Source organism: Pogoniulus pusillus, chromosome 22 (assembly GCF_015220805.1).
Source record: "Pogoniulus pusillus isolate bPogPus1 chromosome 22, bPogPus1.pri, whole genome shotgun sequence".
NCBI classification, from domain to species: domain Eukaryota; kingdom Metazoa; phylum Chordata; class Aves; order Piciformes; family Lybiidae; genus Pogoniulus; species Pogoniulus pusillus.
In genome coordinates, this window is record NC_087285.1 from 12,435,491 (window position 1) to 12,453,850 (window position 18,360).

Sequence of the window (18,360 nt, forward strand, 5' to 3'; positions counted from 1 at the left end):
ATAAAAAGTAGCAAAAGATACATATTCTAGACAAAAATCTTTTCTCGTGCTGATATTTACATAACAAAACCAGATGGAGTGACTGAAGTGAAAAATCTTAGCTTTAGTTCAGATCACTGGAAAAGCCTATCAGAGTATACAATAAAAGTGTAAGCAAAATTAGTTTTCTACTTTTGTTGTCAGAGCCAAGTAACAACTTGCCTCCTGATGGGGCGTTGACCTTATCATTTCCACTTTCATCAGTCTACTCTGTTAGCAGAAGGATTTAGTGTGTAATGGGACATCTTCAGCCAGGATGAAAAGTCTTCTGTCCGTTGTGAGAATAAGGAGGAGAGACTCAGCCTAGAGACTTCATCTGAACTGAGCTTCACAAAGACGAGAAGCCCTTTACTGGCTGACAGAAGCCCTTGCAAGGTGCAGATGTATTCATCTGAACCTCTACCAGCAGGCAGACCTTGCTCAGCTTTCTAAAACAACTCCATCTGGATTAAGTCACATAATGTATCCTGGCTTCATTTACAAGAGACTGAACCTGCCAGATAAGGTCCTGAGTGAATGTCAAACTTGCTTCACATTGACATCATGATACACAGCCCTTGAAAGCGTTCTTTAAAAGAGACACTTGGACTTTGTAACCTCTTACTGGACAACAGTAAGAAGCTACATGGAACACAAGCAAAATAGGTCCTTCACAGTTCACTGAGTTCAACTTAAACATGCATACAAAACTTAAACATGCATACAAAAAATTTGTTTAATATTCTATTAGAAAAAAAAAAAGAAAACTTTTTTTTTCTGTTTTGGTTTATTTCTTCTAGGGAGCAGCCAAATCATGAAAGGATTGGTTTTAACATTGAAAGCCTCTTGCTTCGTGGATGTACAATCAGAAATACTGAGGCTGCAGTAGGAATTGTTATATATGCAGGTAAGATATATTTTCTACCCAGGTAAATACAGAATTTAGCTGGAAATAGCCTTAAGTAAATATAGGTAGTCTAGCATTGCACCACAGTTTGACATTTGGTTCTCAGAACTGGTAGTACCTGGGAAAATTACGGAATTTTTTTGAAGTAAAGATATTGTTCATCCATCTCCAAAGCCAGCACATCCTACACTGGGTCTCTGGCAAGTGGCAGTTATCTTTGTATATGCCAAATATCTTAATGCCTTTGGAATATCTTGCAGAAATATTCAGATAAGTTTAAAAAAAAAAATTGTTAAGGTAAGTTTAACTCTCACTTCTGCAGCTCTGATTATATTGACTGCCCTCAGGGAGAAAACAATACAGCTGAAGATCTACCTACCCCCCAAAATATTTAATTGTTTTAAAAAAATCATTACAGAGGCAGGCTGTGCCTGTGCCAGCACACGGGAGGCAGTGAGAACAGCAGCTGCAGGTGACAGAAGCAGCAGCCACAGCAGCACAAGTTTGTGCTGACAGAGATATAGTGTGTCCATGCAGCCACGCAGTAGAGACATGAACCAAACACACGTCGGTACTCAGATCAGCTGCAGCAGTGCCAGGTTCAGCAGTGGGTGGGTTCATCTTTTTCTCAGCATCTTTTACCTCTGGAGTGTTTACCACTGCTTTTACTCACTGAGCATGATTCATCATTGGCTTTGCCAGCTGTGCTCTCTTCCGCTTCAGATACAGTCTATCAGCTACCCTTTTTATTTGGAGATTAAATAAAAGTCAACTTAAAACACAGCAATTAATGCCATTGTTGCTTTTCAGTTTTCTTCCCAGTACAGTCCTGTCACCTGTTTTACATCTAATCAGCAGCAAAGGGTTGAAGGCTGAAACACCTAAGAGAAAACAGAAATCAGCAACTTTTAAAAGTCATTCATCTTAGATGAATATGCACAGTGCAGATTACCTGCCAGCTGACTGGTTTATTTTGCTGTTGTGGAAGTGAACTCCAACTGGCAGTAATTCCTATATGTTTCCATACTTTGAGAGTCTTTCATTGCCTGTTTCTCTGAACAGTGCATGTAAGGATGGTGCTTACCACACAGAGGAGGGCCAGAGCCAAACTCATAACTTAATTTTTCTCAGAAGTAACTATAGGGAATCATTCCCAATAAAATTGGAGTAACTTATCTCCCCCTTCTCCTCTTAGGATTCTTATTTTAATTCTCTTTAGTCAACATCTCCCAGTATGTTCCTTTGGCTATCGGCACAGATCCTAATCTGGATCTCTATTAATGTTGCTAAGCTGCTAGTTGGAAAGATTGGAGTTTTAAAGTCATTCTCTAGATATGGTGTCTTTGAGTAAGTCTTCCATTTCCAACATCTTATTGTAAATGTCAGTATAAAAGTTTTGGGTTGTTTTTTTTTTTCTAAAATTAGATTCCCTTGAGCCAGAACCAGATTAATTCCTAGGGTTCTTTGACATTGATTATACTCTGACTTTTAATCATGATCTGTGACCTTTTCTGAACAATCAAGATCAGTCACATAATAAGATGGCACATTCTCCATTTTTATAATATTGCTCCTCGAACTTACTTTCTAATGGAAGCCTTTGTGAAGAGTACAGCCATCACTTAACATGATTATTTAGCCCGTGCAGTTCTCATCTGACCCAAATATGGCTCTCCTTTTCCTGGCTGCTTAAATAGTTCCACACAAAGCAATAGCACTAATGCACAAAAACCTCATTACAGAGTGACAGCCAATACAGTTTCCTCATTGTGATAAGGACAGCAGCAAGAATGATATGCTTTTCCAAATAATGAAGTACCAGAATGAAGTTTCAGATAAGCCCATCAGCATCCAGAAATAGAGAGACAAGGTTCTAGAGAGGTGGTAGGTGAGGTGCTGTGTTGCACAGCATATGAAACCACGAGGATCAGGGGAGAACAAAGTCATTTATTCTTCTCATTTCTGATATTCTGTTTCTTGCAAGGTGATAGCTGTATTACAGGTGTATCCTTTTCCTGTTGGTCAGCTGAAGCAGAGCTAATATTTGGAAAGAAATCTCTTCTGTTTTCTTCCCAAAACAAATTCATCAACATTTCCTTGACAGTTTTCTGGAAAGGGTTAGAGGTTTGGGGTTTGTTTTGTTCTCAACAAAAACCTCTCCATTAAGCCTGACATAAAGGAAAAGCGAGGGACAAGATTCACACAGCTGCTGGAGGAACAGAAGTGCAGGCAGCAGTACCCTCCTCTCCTGTGTAGCTTGGTGGTTAGAGCATTTGTTTGCCAAAGGGAAGACTTGAGTTTTGGCCTCACTTTTGCCTGTGTGGGAGTTAACACGCATCTCCTACTTCACAAATTGAACTCTGAATACCTGACTGTGTGGAAGATGTGGGTATGTGCCTCAACATGAGTTGGAAATGAAGGAACACTGGTAATATAAGCTAGTCCCACCGCCATAGCCCCAGGTTGTGTAAATAATTACGTGTTCATTGGAATAGGAAGTCAGGAGTCCCAGCTCTTGGGTGAATGTTCTGAACATAAGGCTGGAGAGTAATTTTCTCTCTTGCTCTCTGCCTCGGTTAATAACCTTTGATGTAAACCTGGAATTAATCCAGCAGACATGGCTGAATCACACCTGACTTCCAGCTTTTGGTTCAGATCACTTCCCTAGAGAAAGCCAAAAGGTCACCTGGAAAACAGTTGCTCTCACATACACTGTGCACATACAAATGAAAACTCATTACATGTCTACAAGGTCTGCATTTCAGAGGAAAGGGCTGGAGAAATAAATATAGCATAGAGCATTTAACACAGCGACAGATGGTATCCAGGTATCCCACTTGTTGAGCCACAGTTTAGATGATATTGATAGACTAGAAAAAGCAATTTCTGCTGCTTGGCTTCTCTTTTTCCATTACAAATATACCAGCTCAATTCTAATTCAGTGAATTTTAAGCATTGGTTTGGTTTTGTTTGTTTTAATTTCTTGTCCCAGTGCTTTGTTAGCACTTTACAACCACATAGTGAAGAACTAAATAACATTAGTGTCTGTTGCTGCTGGATCTGACATCTTGAATTTTATTGAATACATTAAATGTGGCCGGTGCCTTTTTAAATAGCAGCTGAAAAGTATTCAAGTGTAGGTTTTGGGAAGCTATGTGGCACTTAATCAAGTTGTTTGTAAAACAAAAAAAAAAAACACAATGCTATTGTTCTTTTTGCTTTTATTCTCGAGGAGATTTGGCTTTTGAGTATTTATATCAACCTTGTGAGTGATTGACTGCTGAGCTTGCAGCCTTTGGGCAAGTGAAATGCATATAACAGATGAAATCTGTAATGTAATGCAGGACTTTTGTAAACCTCTGGATTTAGTCTCCGTTATATTCTGTTCCTCACTCAAATGAGAAGATGGGCAATAAAATTATTGAATACAACTACAGTCAACTTAACAATGTGAGCACCCTGCTCTTATTTTGTGAGAGAAATAGGGCTTTTTTTCACCCTACAAAGTATTACATAAACATGATAATATTAATTTGTGTTTTGAAGGTCATGAAACTAAGGCCATGCTAAATAACAACGGCCCTCGTTACAAGCGCAGCAAGTTGGAGCGGCGGATGAATTTGGATATTTTCTTATGTGTGGCACTGCTCTTTGTGATGTGTCTTGTTGGAGCTGTAGGTATGAATCTCCTATTTCATTGCTTATTTTAAATGTTGATTAAATTTGATCTTCTAGACATGTGCTGGATGTTCCTAGGATCTTCAAGCTCTTTGGTCTTTCCAACAGCAACGTAAAATGGCAAATCTGAGGAATTCAGATGAAAGAAAACTCATCCATGGCTATAAACATTTCTGATAAAGCCATCTTCCACTGTGGTAAAATATGTGTAAAGCAAGTAAGATGGTTAATGTACTGCAGGAATGGGTACTTGCCAGCTGAGATCTGCTTCTTGAGGGGATGCTTGTTCACTGTGTGTAACAGCAAAAGTAAAATCATGTAGATTTACCATTATTTTATCTGCTCAGGTTTGGAAAAACAAACAAATAAAAATAAATGTTTGTAGTCTAAGTGAAACAAGTCTTTAGCTTACATCTATTCAAAGTGCTCCTTAGCTGTACCATGAATTTGTGCTTGGTAGCCTTGTCTGAATGCAGGAAGAAATCTAAGAAGAAATATCAAGGTCAAAACTGAGGTGAGAAGTAGCTTGTAGAACATAGTTGCTCTTGCTCAGTTGTGATCATGGTGTTTAGCAGCCAGAAAGTATTGTTGAAATAACTTAGATTCTTTTGGCTCCATTTTAGTGGGCAGCTGCTGCAAAACTGCTTGCTTAACTGGTGCTACTGGAAGTCTTTTAAGAGCTAGATATTCCAAGGCAGCTAATAGAGGATATTGGCATCTGGAGAAATGCTGCAATGAGGGAAACTCGTTTACACTCTGTGTAAAATTTCTGATGCAGTAAATTAGTGGCATCCTTGAGCAAAGTTTATTTCATTAAGGGCAGTATGAAAGGTGGTAAAGTAGTCATGGTGGGACATTGTTAAGTCCTGAAATGGAGACTTCATTGTAATAATGCAATGATCTCTACTAATATTTAAGACATGGGGGAAGAAGCAATTTCAAGGTATGACATAATTGAAAGTAATGTAAAAGTGAGCTGCCCAGACAGAATTACAAGGGGTTTGCCAACAAAGATAGATTGAAATCAAGACTGGTCAGGGAGGAGAAGAAAGATTTCAGCTTGTCTATATAAAGGTCATAAGATTTCTTTTAGGAATGGGAGTCTTAAGCACTGACAACTTCTAAAGGCAGGTGGTAGAGATGGACATTGCTGCAAGCTATGTAGAGTGAGCAAAGATCTGTGCAGAGCCCTGGAGGACACTTGCTGAAGGAGAAATTAATAAAAATGTCCCTGACTGTCTAGCATATCAATTGTGTGCATCTGCTACAGAGCTCTGCATGTACTTTGCATTCTCTAATAGACTTACAGCTTTGCTTGGGGACTGTTGCTTTGGAATAGTTCCTTCTTTTTAATTACCATAGCAGTCCATATCTGCAAGTTTCAGAAGCTTTGTCAATCAGCTTACTGCTCAGCATATTTCAGTATTGTATACAATGTTCCTACAGGGCATGGCATTTGGGCTGGAAACTTCTCAGAGCATCCACCTTATGATGTCCCAGATGAGAACGGCAATTTTCTGTCTCCTGCTCTCGCTGGTTTCTACATGTTCTTGACGATGATAATCCTGTTGCAGGTAAAAGACAAAATCCTCTCTAACCTCCAAGGACAAAGCTACACAGAACTGAGGATAATCACTAATGAACAATTAATATCAGCTAACAGTTGTGCAGTACCTTCTTAATCCCCTTTTTAAATATTGCTAAGAGTGTTTCAAATCACTCAAGTGTGAAATAATGTAGCTTTTTTTCTTTTCCTTTCTTTCTAACTGCAGTTTTTTTTCTTTCTTGCTGCTGAAAGGATATAGGTAGGAAGGGCATACATTATATCTTTAAATAACTCCAGAATCTTTAGCATATGCAATAAAGAGGATGTTTACATTCACACGTCAGCATCCTTTTCTGTTGTTGTTGTTTTCCTGTCCATGTCCAGAATTCCAAAATATGAATGTCAGTTCACATTTCAGGAAAACAGTGAAACAAAAATGGTCATTTTTTGCCACTGGGGAATAATAACTAGGTATGGTTCAGCTGGTTTAGGAAAGAAGCTAAATTAGAGGTAGGATGCTTGTATATTTGAGTCTGATTAAACCTAATTGGGAGAGAACATTTTATGGGATGAGGGGGAAAATCCTGTTTATTTTTCAGATGTCTTGATCTAACTGCTGATATTTAAGTGGACAGAACTTCTTTAATATGAATGAAATATGAAGATAGCTTTCAGAGCTGCTCACAGATTCCTTGGGGGGTTATTCTTCATTACCAAAACAGAATACTTGTGCATCTTAGGTATTCATTATTATTTCTGTGCAGAGAAGCTAGCAGGAGGAAAATGTTGTATGTCAAGTAATTGCTTGTGGAGCACATTAAGAGGTAGTCTGTGCTAGTGTACCCTTTCAGAGTTTTGTAAGAATATCCTCTGAAAGACCCATCCTTCTATTTACTATTCTAAGAATTTTATCTTAAATTTGTCCCTTATTGTCCTTCTTTATCCATTGCAGTTGTGTGCAGGATATTTTTCTCTCCCCTGAATTGTTACTGTTCAGTCTCTGAAAATTGTTGGTGTACCTGTGCAGGGACATTGCTGACAGAAAGCAATAAGAGTTTTCTCACCTCTCACTGAGTATTTAAACTCTTTTTCAGGTTTTAATCCCCATTTCTCTTTATGTGTCCATTGAGTTAGTCAAGTTGGGCCAAGTCTTCTTAATTCACAATGACATTGACCTGTATGACGAAGAAGCAGATTTGCCTATACAGTGCCGTGCCCTAAATATTACTGAAGATCTTGGACAAATCCAGTATATCTTCTCTGACAAAACTGGGACACTAACAGAAAACAAAATGGTATTCCGCCGCTGTACTATCAATGGAATTGAGTTTTCACATCAGGAAAATGGTAAGAGACACATTTTTTATATTTACTTTGCTCTCTGGGCAACTAAATGGTACTCATTTTCAAAGTATTTTTTAAGCATAGAGAGCCTTCTGACTGAAGGTAGAGCTTTGTGGATCTGTCTCCATTTTACAAGGGACTCCTATTACAGAGTATTATGGAAGCAAGGGTGTTTTAAATGATTCAGAAGTCAGATGGGAAAGGTTTTTCAGTTCCCTCTGCAGGCATCTCAGGCTTTGCCACGCATTCAGTACCCACTCAAGTGCAAAGAGAACATTTTCTCTTTCATTTCTAAATGAACACCAGCCAACCTTTTATAAGCTCACAAACTGAGATTAGTTAGCAATTAAACTCAGTGGGTCCAAAAGTAATTACCATGTTCTGTGTGGTGTGCAAGGTACAGCCACACATTTTCTTCAGTTAACCCCAGCTGTAGTCCATACCTGATATTTGATGCTCTGAAACCGAGGGTTTGACTCGGCCCCACTCTTGGTCACTACTTTCTTTACATAGTGCAAAGAATTTTATTAAGCTGACCAGCAGCTGCCAAAACCATGTTTGTGCTCTGTGCCTTGAAAACATCAGCAAATTCCCCCTCCTGTCCCAGTCAACTGCAAAATGCAGATAGCATTAGCAGAGGTCCATAAAAGTGACTGATGACTTTGAAAATTCATTTTTGTTTTCTTGCCGTTGTAAGTCTTGGACAGTGAAAGGTGCAGAAACTGAAGTGGATAGTGAGGTTGTTTTTGTCTGGTGCTGGCTTTTGCCATGTTTTGGCTTTGATTTACTTTGTTTCAGTATTTTTAACCAGCCATGGGATTTCTCCCACACAATGCCAAAAAAAGTGAAGAGGTAAACTTTCATTTTCTCCTTTTACAGCCAAGCGCCTGGAAACCTACAAAGAGTTGGATTTCGATGATGAAGAATTTGCAAAACTTCAGAGCTTCACTCTCCCTCCCATGAATATTGAGACATCAGCCACTTATAAGCAGAGGACCATGAGACCTTTAAGGAGGTGCCAGAGTGCTAGGGCTCATTTTCAGGGGCACACAAGGAACAGGTCGCTTGGTCGTTGCGACAGTAACAAGTCTCAAGTGGCATTCAGCAGTACCATTGTAAGTACAAACAGACTGACCTAACATCATCTAAGTTCTCCTTTCTCTGTGGCATTTTGTGATGACAGACCAACCTTACAGTTGAGAGCTGCTGCCTTGGTGGAGGCGAGATGGAAGGGGGAGACAAAGCACTGAAACCCTCACTTCTACATTAGAGTATGCAGGCTGCAGTAAGGAATGAGCTAGGTAAGGGTCTGGGAATCTCAGTCCTTGTATCAAACACTACAGCAAAAGAGTAGGGTCACACAGGTGAGATTTTGTGATGCTTGCTTAGTGAGAGGAGGAGACACTAATTTGAGGTCCAAGGATTGAGGCTGTGATTCACGACAGCAAGATACACTTTACACAAAGAGGAATGAGGGAGTTGTGGTGTTGTGGTACTCTAAAATGCCACAGAAAATGAGGCAAGGATCCTAGGCTGGAGTTGTACAACAGGAGTTAGGGACATGAGCTTTTGCAGAAACAGGAGGCATAGGTCCTCCTGGGAGATGGTGACAGGGAAATGGTTACATGTTTGAAGTCTGAGTTTGGAACACAGCTTGAAAAGCCACAAACTACTTTGGCTACTAGCACTGTAACATACTGTGTCTGTTAAAGCATAGCGACCCCTGGCAAATACCCAGGCGGCACTCTCCAGAGTCCAGTCAGGACTCCTGCTTTTGCAGTATGGGAGCTTTGTCAATTGTTATCCTAAAATTTTTCAGCTCATGGGTTTTTAAGAAACCATGGATGATGACTTTGGAGAATTTCTTATGGATCATGACTTTTTGAAGTGTGATAAAGGAATTTCTTGCCATTATATTTCCTCAGTTATGTTTTTTCATTGCTAGACCTCTTCGTTTTCATCTATAAATAAACTGCCATGGTTTGGGTATTTTTTCCACTGTAAAGGCAATAACTGAGGGACTGGTATCTAACATCTCCTTTGTAGAGGAAGATTATCTGCTGTCATGGAAATGACTAGCCATAGCTTCTTACAGATGTTACTCTACCTGGATAAATCTTTTCACCTCTATAATAAAGACGTACTAAAAACAGCAACACTTAAATATTGGCAAGAGGCTGTATCGTATGGTGTTATCCTTCCAACGATGCATAACAGTATCTTTCCCTACCAGCCAAGCCAATTGCCTATTAATAAAAGGGCTGTAATAAAATGTTCTCTCTCAATGGCTCCTGCCCTTTGGAACTTCTATCACCTTGTCTGATGCATTTGTATTTTCCTACACATCTGAAGCATCTTGAGTGCTCCATTTACACAGACAGTGTTGTGGGCCTGAACGTATCTCACTAGTCAAACTTTCTTAAGAACAATCCATCTTTGGAATGAAGACACAAAGACTGCTGTTTGACTTGATAAAGGCTTGCAGAGCTCTTTGGGATGAATAGGTCCACTAAAATAAAAGCTTAGAAGTACTCTAGTGGCAGCCAATGATTGTAAACCGCAGTCCTCGCTATGAAATGCCGAGGCTCAGTTTCTTCAGATCAACAAAATCCAAGAAAAGCAAAAAGGCTTTACAGAATAAACAATATAAAGTCCAAAGGCCTGTAGCTGGCATTGTAGTTTGTTGTTTTCTTAATAAATGTCAAGTTTCCAAGCGTTGATGTGCCAGCCACTTGGAAACTATTCATGAAAACTGGTAGCCTCAGGTAACAGTAAAATTGAAGAACTTCCCACTGCTGAGAAGACACAGTGGTTTTTGGGTAAGGGTTATCACAGCATCTGCTATGAGCACCTGCATGTCAGAAGTGTTGCCAAGAAAAGCATTCTGAAGTAAGGAGGCTTGACATAATGGTATCCTACAAAATGTAAAGAGTTTAATTGGGAAGTAACTGTGCCAGACAAAAGACAATCATTTTAAAATGTCAAATTTAGATCTGAATGGTTTTTAAAGGAAAATTATCTCTGCAGCAATCACAAACTTTGCTTACTCTCAATCGGCCTTACAGGGACCAGTGATAAGCAGGTTGCATGTGGCATTTAAAGTGCACTTGTGCAGCAGTAATTGATTGTGCCTGCAAACCAGGGTGTTTGCACTTTGTCTCAGCATTCTGAGCAGTTCTGCAATTAGGATGCTCTGCTGCTACAGAATGTATTTCAGCCTGCCTGTTTGCGAGAGTGCTCTCTGCTTGACAAGTTTTGATGTTTTGCTGAAATCTGAGGAGCTCTCATCAATTAACATGTTCATTTCAGTGTGTCTCTGAGATAGAGATGGGGATGATGGGTTTTTCATGGCATTTGGTAAAGTTAATTAAATTGGAGCCTGCAGACCCAAGAATAACTTAACAACATTGTTTGCGTTTTCTGGAGTAAAAGTAACAGGTATGATGTAGAACCTAACTCCTAGGTCTCATCCTCTGGTTTTGTTCTTTGCAGTATTTTTGTCCATAGTCTGTACGGTTCATAGCAGTGTGTGGAGCCTCCTAACACAAAATGTATGCAGTTCATCAGAGATTTTGAATCCTATGTCCAGTTCCAGCTTCCAAAAATTCAATAGCAAAATCTATTCAGTGGGTAAGATCTTGGCCAGGGTTTAGACAATTGCAAATTCATATTTTATTGTCATCATTAGCAAGCTATTCTCAGTAAACATAAATACAAAGAGATGAGATCTATCTATTAACAGTTACCCTTGGAAGATGAACACATCTGCTTGAACATGAATTCAAGCTACTCCAAAACCTTACAGTTGAGAGCTGCTGCCAAGTCTGTCGTATTTATGTTGATGACCATTAAAATGTCAAAGTATGTCTTAGGCTTTATATGGAAAGGAAAAGAAAGAATGTTGTAGTCTTTACTTCAGATATCTCCTAGGATGTCTGAGAGAGAAGTATAGTGACTGATTTATTCATTGCATAATCATTTATGAGAAATCTGGATGGAGACTTAAAAGCATTTCATGAAGATTCCAATTGTCCTATTGTCATCAGGTTTTATTGCCACCAAGTAAAAGGAATGGTAACGAATTGAAGAGGAAACCTTAAAAACTGGATGGCACTAACCCTTTTATACCATCAGCATTTTCACTAATTGCTAACACTGAAAAGGTGGTAAATTTAACTGATCATCGTAATTAATGCTACTTTATTTAAGCTTCTTCATTTGTTTCTTTTTCTATGTATATTCAGGCTGGTCAAAAAACAAACTTATTTCTCTGTTTTGGTTTGGGTTTAGTTTTGGTTGTTGGTTAGGTGTTTTTTTTAATCTGAAGATCCTTAAGGCTGGAAATTCAGGTTAGCTCTGTTTTCACTGAATGTGAAAAAGAAAATGAGGAAAAACTCTTCTGATAAATATTGATTTTTGGTTTATTTTAGTTTTATTTTGGTTTTAGACAATTCCCTATTTTTCCAGGGGAAAATCTTTACCTCCGAGAGTTTCTGCTGAAGTGGAATATCCACTAGCACATTGTCATTTTTAGCATGAACTAGAAGCAGAAAGTATATAGATCCTAAAGGAATCGTGTGGGATGATGATGGATAGGAGAGGCTGAGATTCACATGTAATAATTCAATGAGGTTCATTCTAATTGTGGCAATGCATGAGGAAGTGATATGAATAGCTCGGCAAGCAGTCAGAGAGTTCCTAATCTTTCATGTTTTGATTTTTAACATCATTCTCAGCATAACTGTTTTTACAGTTGTGTCTACATATGCATGTTCTTCATCAGAACTGTCCGGTTAGGCTATTTGGGATTGCTAGATGTGCAAAGAACAGTACTGGCAGCAGATGCAGTTACTTGTCTGCTGCAGTCTAAAATTGTGAAGGGGTTTCTAAAGAATGACAGCTTTAATTTTTATGCCTCTCATTGCTTTTGAGAGACCTGAGAAGATAACTGAGAAACCAGGCTTATCTTCAGTATGTATCAGTTTGCTAGAGAAAGGACAGCAGCTATACTTCAAACATTTCCCTGTGTGTGAAACCAAAAAAAAGCACGCAAACACTGAGCCAGAGCCTCCTGCAGCAGGGAAAGTGTAAAGCCTTGTTCCATCCTTGGCTTGCAGTTGAGGTCTGTGCTGCAGAATGGGCAGATTTAGCTGCAATTCTTAGGATGGCTTAACTGCTGCTATTCACAGTGCAATATACTCAGCACAACACAGGCTTGAAGATGGTTGGTTGACTTTTGTTGCACATTTAGGGAACTTAGGAAAATTGTGCCAGATCAAAAGAGGAGAAGGTAATATCTGAGATGAATTAGAAAGCAGCAAAATCACTTTGGCAGTTTCTTAAGGTATCCAAAAGTGTTGGCTCACTGGAAAGTCTTTTAAATTTGGAAGCTCTTGTTAAACATGGCCCTGAATTAAATCCAAACCAGACTATGCTAACATGAAATTTCCATTAAAAGTACTACTCCCACAGCCCTACATCAAATTAAATTGTAGGTAAGTGACATTGTTAAGTAGTTTGGCTTGCTAATTTAAGTTTGATTAGAAAGAGTGTGGCAGGAAAATTACAGTAACATTTCAGGAACAAATGAAGTATGTATGTATGTATTTATTTATTGTAAGAACTGAGGAAGAACAGTTTGACATAGCTTTTCTTTCTGGGTGCAAAGAAAAGTGGAAACAGAAAATGGCACTGCTGTAACAAGGCCATAAGCATGGTAACTCTGTTGAAATAACACTCAGATGGCAACACTGAAATGGGAGATCCCAAATCCACTTCCATCTGGAAGACCCTTTAATTCAGCAGTCAGCAGTTTCAAAGTTTTGCAACACAGTAGAAGTTATTCTTGATTTCTAGTAGATATCAAAAGAAATGAAATTCTGAAAGCATCTATTTCAAGATGCATTTCCTTCTAAATGATCTAGTTATGAAGCTTTTAGAAATGCATCTTTTTTCCTCTAGAACTACAAAAAGCATTTACTTACATAGTCCTAGCTGTACATTTGGTAAGAGGCAAAAATAAGCTATCAAACTGATAGTTCTTCCTTGAGGACAAGGATAAATGGGAATAATCCTCATTAAGTAATTTCTCTTGCAGGAAAAGGATGTGACTCCAGATAGCAGGCTGCTGAGGCGAGTGAGAGAAGCTGCACTCCAGATTGAAAGTCTTTCTCCTTCTATACATATAAATACTTCCACAGCCCTTACCGACTTTTTTCTTGCCCTTGCCATCTGCAACACAGTCCTGGTCTCCACAGCTACCAAGCCAAGACAAAGGGTAATCTAACTTAAAGTATATCAAGAAAAATGATTATGCTTTCATCTAGCAACATAGAGCAGTGTTCAGGGAAACCAAAATGACAATAAACAGTTTGTTTGGGAGTTCTCTTCTAGTTCTTTTCACCTTTTATGCACTGTCTACTGCTTCCTTGCCTGTCTATATCCCTTCTTAACATGTTTTTTTGTGTTTGATGAGCAACTGTGGCCATCACAGTATCTGAACTTTGTTCTTTTTAGATTTTATATTGTCAAGAAGTATGTTGAACATGCTGGCTTTTCTCTGATCTGCCAGGCCATTGACAACTGCAAGGGGCTTCATTCCATTCCTACTTCAGAGGCAGAGATATGATTCTCCATCAAATTTATATTGCAACACATCTATGACTCCTCTGCTGAATCTCACCACCACAGCTAAATAGGGGAGGGGAAATTCTTTTGTTGTTTTTCTAATTATCATAATTTCTACATGGAAAAACATACGGAGGTTTTGAAAAGCATTTAACTATAGGTTTTCTCATATTTCTAGGTCACCATCCCACCACCAATAAAACCTTCAGGAATCACCCTGGAGAAGATTCATCAGATATTTCAACGGCTAAAATTAGCAAGCCTTAGTCAATCTTTTTCATCTTCTCAGTCTAGTTCAGACCTAGGTGCTAGCTTCAGTGCAAAGAACACTGAGGAGTGTCTTGCTGCATTGGAGTGCCGTGACAATGAGGATGACCACTATGCCAGTGGTGGAGGTGATGAAGTCCAGGGCAAGAACAGCACAGATATTGGTAGTGCTTCCTTGGATGAGGTTTTTAAATCTGTGACTAACAGTCCTTTGCCAACAGACTTTTGTTACGAGGCTGAGAGCCCAGATGAGGCAGCGCTTGTTTATGCTGCCCAGGCATACAGTTTTACTTTAGTGTCCCGAACTCCTGAGCAGGTGACCGTACGGTTGCCACAAGGCACACTTCTGACTTTTGATATTCTCTACACTTTGGGATTTGACTCAGTAAGGAAAAGGATGTCTGTAGTGGTGAGACACCCCCTAACCAAGGAGATCGTTGTCTACACAAAAGGAGCTGACTCTGTTATAATGGACTTGCTGGAAGACTCTGCAAGAGGTAATTAGCCAAGAAGCTATTTCTGTTGTGTCTGCTGTAAAGAAACACAAAAAGTTTGCAGTACTCTTTCCTGCATGAAATATTATATCTAGGCATGAGGAGTATAAAAAAAGAATGAGCTTTCTCTAGTGTTATCCTTGCATTTCATAACTGAGGTATTTATTTAACCTGAGCAACACTTAGAAGATGGAATTGGCTAATTAAAATTCACTGACAGTGCTAACTCGTGTGGATTGTGTCCTCTGCAAGAATATTGCCATAAGGGCCTGACCATTGTATTTCAACTTGTCAGCAAGAAGGCTAGAACATTAACAAACAAACAAAACCCCAAGTAAGCTTATCTTAAAGGAAACTAGATTGCTAGAACATTAACAAACAAAACCCCAAGTAATCTTATCTTAAAGGGAACTAGATTCTTTAGCAAGACTTCAGCGTATATACAGCAAACAGTTTTGAGCTTTTAAAGGATTGATGTTTTCTCTAATCTTAAGACACTAGATCTGAAATTAGCTGTGCTTACAATATGAAAACTTTCCCTTCTATTTCACAGCTGATATTAATGCAGAGAAGAGAATAAAAAGAATTAAAGAAAAAACACAGAAGCATCTGGACTACTATGCCCGTGATGGCCTACGAACTCTGTGCATAGCTAAGAAGGTAGGAGGGTGTCAGCTGAATACATAGCTTTGCTCTGCATGCGTCAGTAGATTTACTTTAAAATGTTATAATTCTTTCTGCTTCAGATAACAAGCCAGACAGAGCCCATCTTTTTGTCCCTCTATTTGTTTGCTCTGCAGTCTTTTTTTCCTCTTTTCCCCTCAGTGTGAGCAGATGATGGATTTTTGGTCAGCCTCAAAACATTCATTTCTGCTTCTCTTACGGTAACTGTAGCTGACCTTCTCTACAGCGATTCCAAGCAAGTCTGCAGAGGTTCTAACCTTGTTCTGTTTTGCCTGGCATTCAGCTTTCAAAAATAATGCCCTCAGCCTGGGTTAGTACATCTTAGCCTGATGATAACAAAAGTTGTCTATGTGCAACAAACAGGTCATATCCAAGCTCTGGAGAAATGTAGAGCAACCTGCAGAAACTCTGTGTTCCAGTTCAGAGTCCAGCTGTGTGACCACGAGTTTCTCCAGTTCACATTTTGAAGTCTCAGCTCTAGGCCATTTGTACAAACAGGAAGGCAGGTTTATTTTTCTCATCACTACTTGTTCTTGCAGTCTTCTCTTGGAAAAGTTTGTGTAATTTTGAAGATGACACAGTCCTTTACCAGCCCAGATAAGAGTTAAGTCTCTGTGATCCTGACTGTTGGCATTCTTCTCAGATTTAAATTTAAAATGAGCTCTGCTAAATTGCATTCTGCAGGTCTTGAATGAAGATGACTTTCAAAAATGGGCCAATTTTCGTCGGGAGGCAGAAGCTGCAATTGACAACAGAGATGAGCTGTTAATGGAGACAGCACAGCATCTGGAGACCAAGCTCACCTTGCTGGGTAGCTAAAAATAAGAACCATCATTGCGCAAAGTATCACTTGCTCTCCTGTGATATTCTTGGCAGTCAGACAGACAAGAGCTTATACTAATTTAGACCAAAAAGTCTTCCTCTGAGATTTGATAATCTCAGGGCTAGGCTATAGAGTCCAGTGGCAGCATCTAAACAAGCTCTTGTGCATTTTGAGTAGCAGCAACTTTGAAAAAGTGTGCTGGAACCATCATGTGCCCAGAGATGTACATCAGCTGTTACTGTGCCTCGGCTGACACAGCAGATAATGAAGTTCCTGTAATTCAATCACGTCTCTGTGTCCTTAGATAAACCTGTCAAGCACTATAAATTAACTTCACTTTTGAGCACAAATTCCAAGGGAATTTTGGTAATAACTCTGTATTATAAAACCAGGAGACTTAAATGCATAGGTATTTCTGTTAGTGAATTCCTGATGCTGTTGCTTTGTCACGATTGCTTTCAGCACTTTGTAGAAGGGTATTTCATGCTAAAACTTACATTCGTTGGCACTTTGGCATGATCCATGACCACTGTATATAACAGCACTATTCTGTTAAACTATGGACCACTGCAGGGCTTTCTTTTTCTATTCCAAACATTCTGTTCTTTTAGGACTGATTTTCAGAGTTGCCTCAGCCTCATCTTTCTGTAAATCTAATCTGTGCCCAAACCTCATTATCCTGAATTTCTGTGATTGCAAGCTATTAGCATTATGGCTTCTCATAATCTCTGCAGTGATTTAAAAAATTAGAGTAATAACGGTAAATGGCATAAGCAGAACCATATAAGAGGTAATGTAGATCCTGTCAGAATATGTTACCTTTGCCAACTCTTAAGGCTCTGTGCTCAAACTTTATTGCACACAAAACAATTACCTAAATCAAGATCTATAGTCAATGTATCACAGTTACAGCATCTTCAAACTGACCTCTAGTGGAAGAGATAAGAAGAGTATTGTAACATTCAGGTGGTGATTTACCATCGGGATGAGTGCTGGCATCTCCTTTAAGTTTGCACATATTCAAAGAGAAAAATTACTGTACCTTTTCTTCTCCTTTTGATGGGTGAAGCATCTAACCTGAGAGTGGAGACAGCATTCATTTAAATAGTCAAAGCTGTTCTTTTCTGGTTGCTTTCACAAGACTTAATGCAGTGTATTACATATATATATGGTATAATTCCTCTGCCAGTACATTGTCATTTTGGTTTATTAAGGAGAAATGAAATGCATTGTTCTAGGAACAAGTAAAAAGAAAACTCAATTGCTGACACATTCAGATCTTAATCCAAATGCAGATTTTGTGCCTTTGGTTTTATTTGCTGGGAAATACCTTGGCTCAGCTCTTAATAAGTTCAGGATCACAGCTGGAAGTCAAAGACCTTTTCTTAAAAAAAGAAAACATCATCTTGATTTCCAAATGGGGGGGGGGGAAAAATAGTTCACTTCTTTTCCTGTTGTCCAGGAGCAACAGGGATTGAAGATCGACTGCAAGATGGAGTGCCTGACACTATTGAGGCTCTTCGAGAAGCTGGGATACAAATCTGGGTGTTGACAGGAGACAAACAGGAAACAGCAGTAAACATCGCCTATTCCTGTAAACTCCTGAACCAGAGAGACACTGTCTTCACCATTAACACTGAAAATAAGGTGAGTACAGAGAGACACACAGAATTTCCTGTCTCTCTCTTGCTTTGTGTCTTCGGTTGACGAAAGCAAAACAGTGCCAGGCTGTTAGTCAACCAAAAACCCACAAAGCAGCGTTAAGCCAGAAACCCTTTAGATCATGATCTTTAGACATTTACATAAAGTTCTGTTCAATCAAAGTAAAATGGTTCTTCCAGCTGAAAATATTCCTTTTTTAAATTACCTGAAGAGTGAGCTGTAGAGAGAAGGTAATATGCAGTTTAAGTGCCTGGTTCCTTAATAATATGGACATCTGACTTTTCACTTCGCAATGATGATTTACCTCTAG

At 39.1% G+C, this 18,360-nt stretch overlaps 1 protein-coding gene across 7 annotated transcripts in view; it reads left to right on the forward strand.

Annotated features, from left to right (window-relative positions):
• The window catches only part of ATP10B (ATPase phospholipid transporting 10B (putative)), a 67,730-nt gene that overhangs the window by 34,526 nt on the left and 14,844 nt on the right, over nucleotides 1–18,360 (forward strand). For all 7 annotated transcript variants that reach the window (XM_064161753.1, XM_064161754.1, XM_064161752.1 and 4 more), the window contains 10 exons: nucleotides 819–925; nucleotides 4,472–4,603; nucleotides 6,050–6,177; nucleotides 7,244–7,496; nucleotides 8,373–8,608; nucleotides 13,591–13,770; nucleotides 14,299–14,884; nucleotides 15,435–15,541; nucleotides 16,250–16,376; nucleotides 17,851–18,035. In XM_064161753.1, coding sequence (XP_064017823.1) covers nucleotides 819–925; nucleotides 4,472–4,603; nucleotides 6,050–6,177; nucleotides 7,244–7,496; nucleotides 8,373–8,608; nucleotides 13,591–13,770; nucleotides 14,299–14,884; nucleotides 15,435–15,541; nucleotides 16,250–16,376; nucleotides 17,851–18,035 — 2,041 coding nt within the window. The remainder of the gene's footprint in view (nucleotides 1–818; nucleotides 926–4,471; nucleotides 4,604–6,049; nucleotides 6,178–7,243; nucleotides 7,497–8,372; nucleotides 8,609–13,590; nucleotides 13,771–14,298; nucleotides 14,885–15,434; nucleotides 15,542–16,249; nucleotides 16,377–17,850; nucleotides 18,036–18,360) is intronic.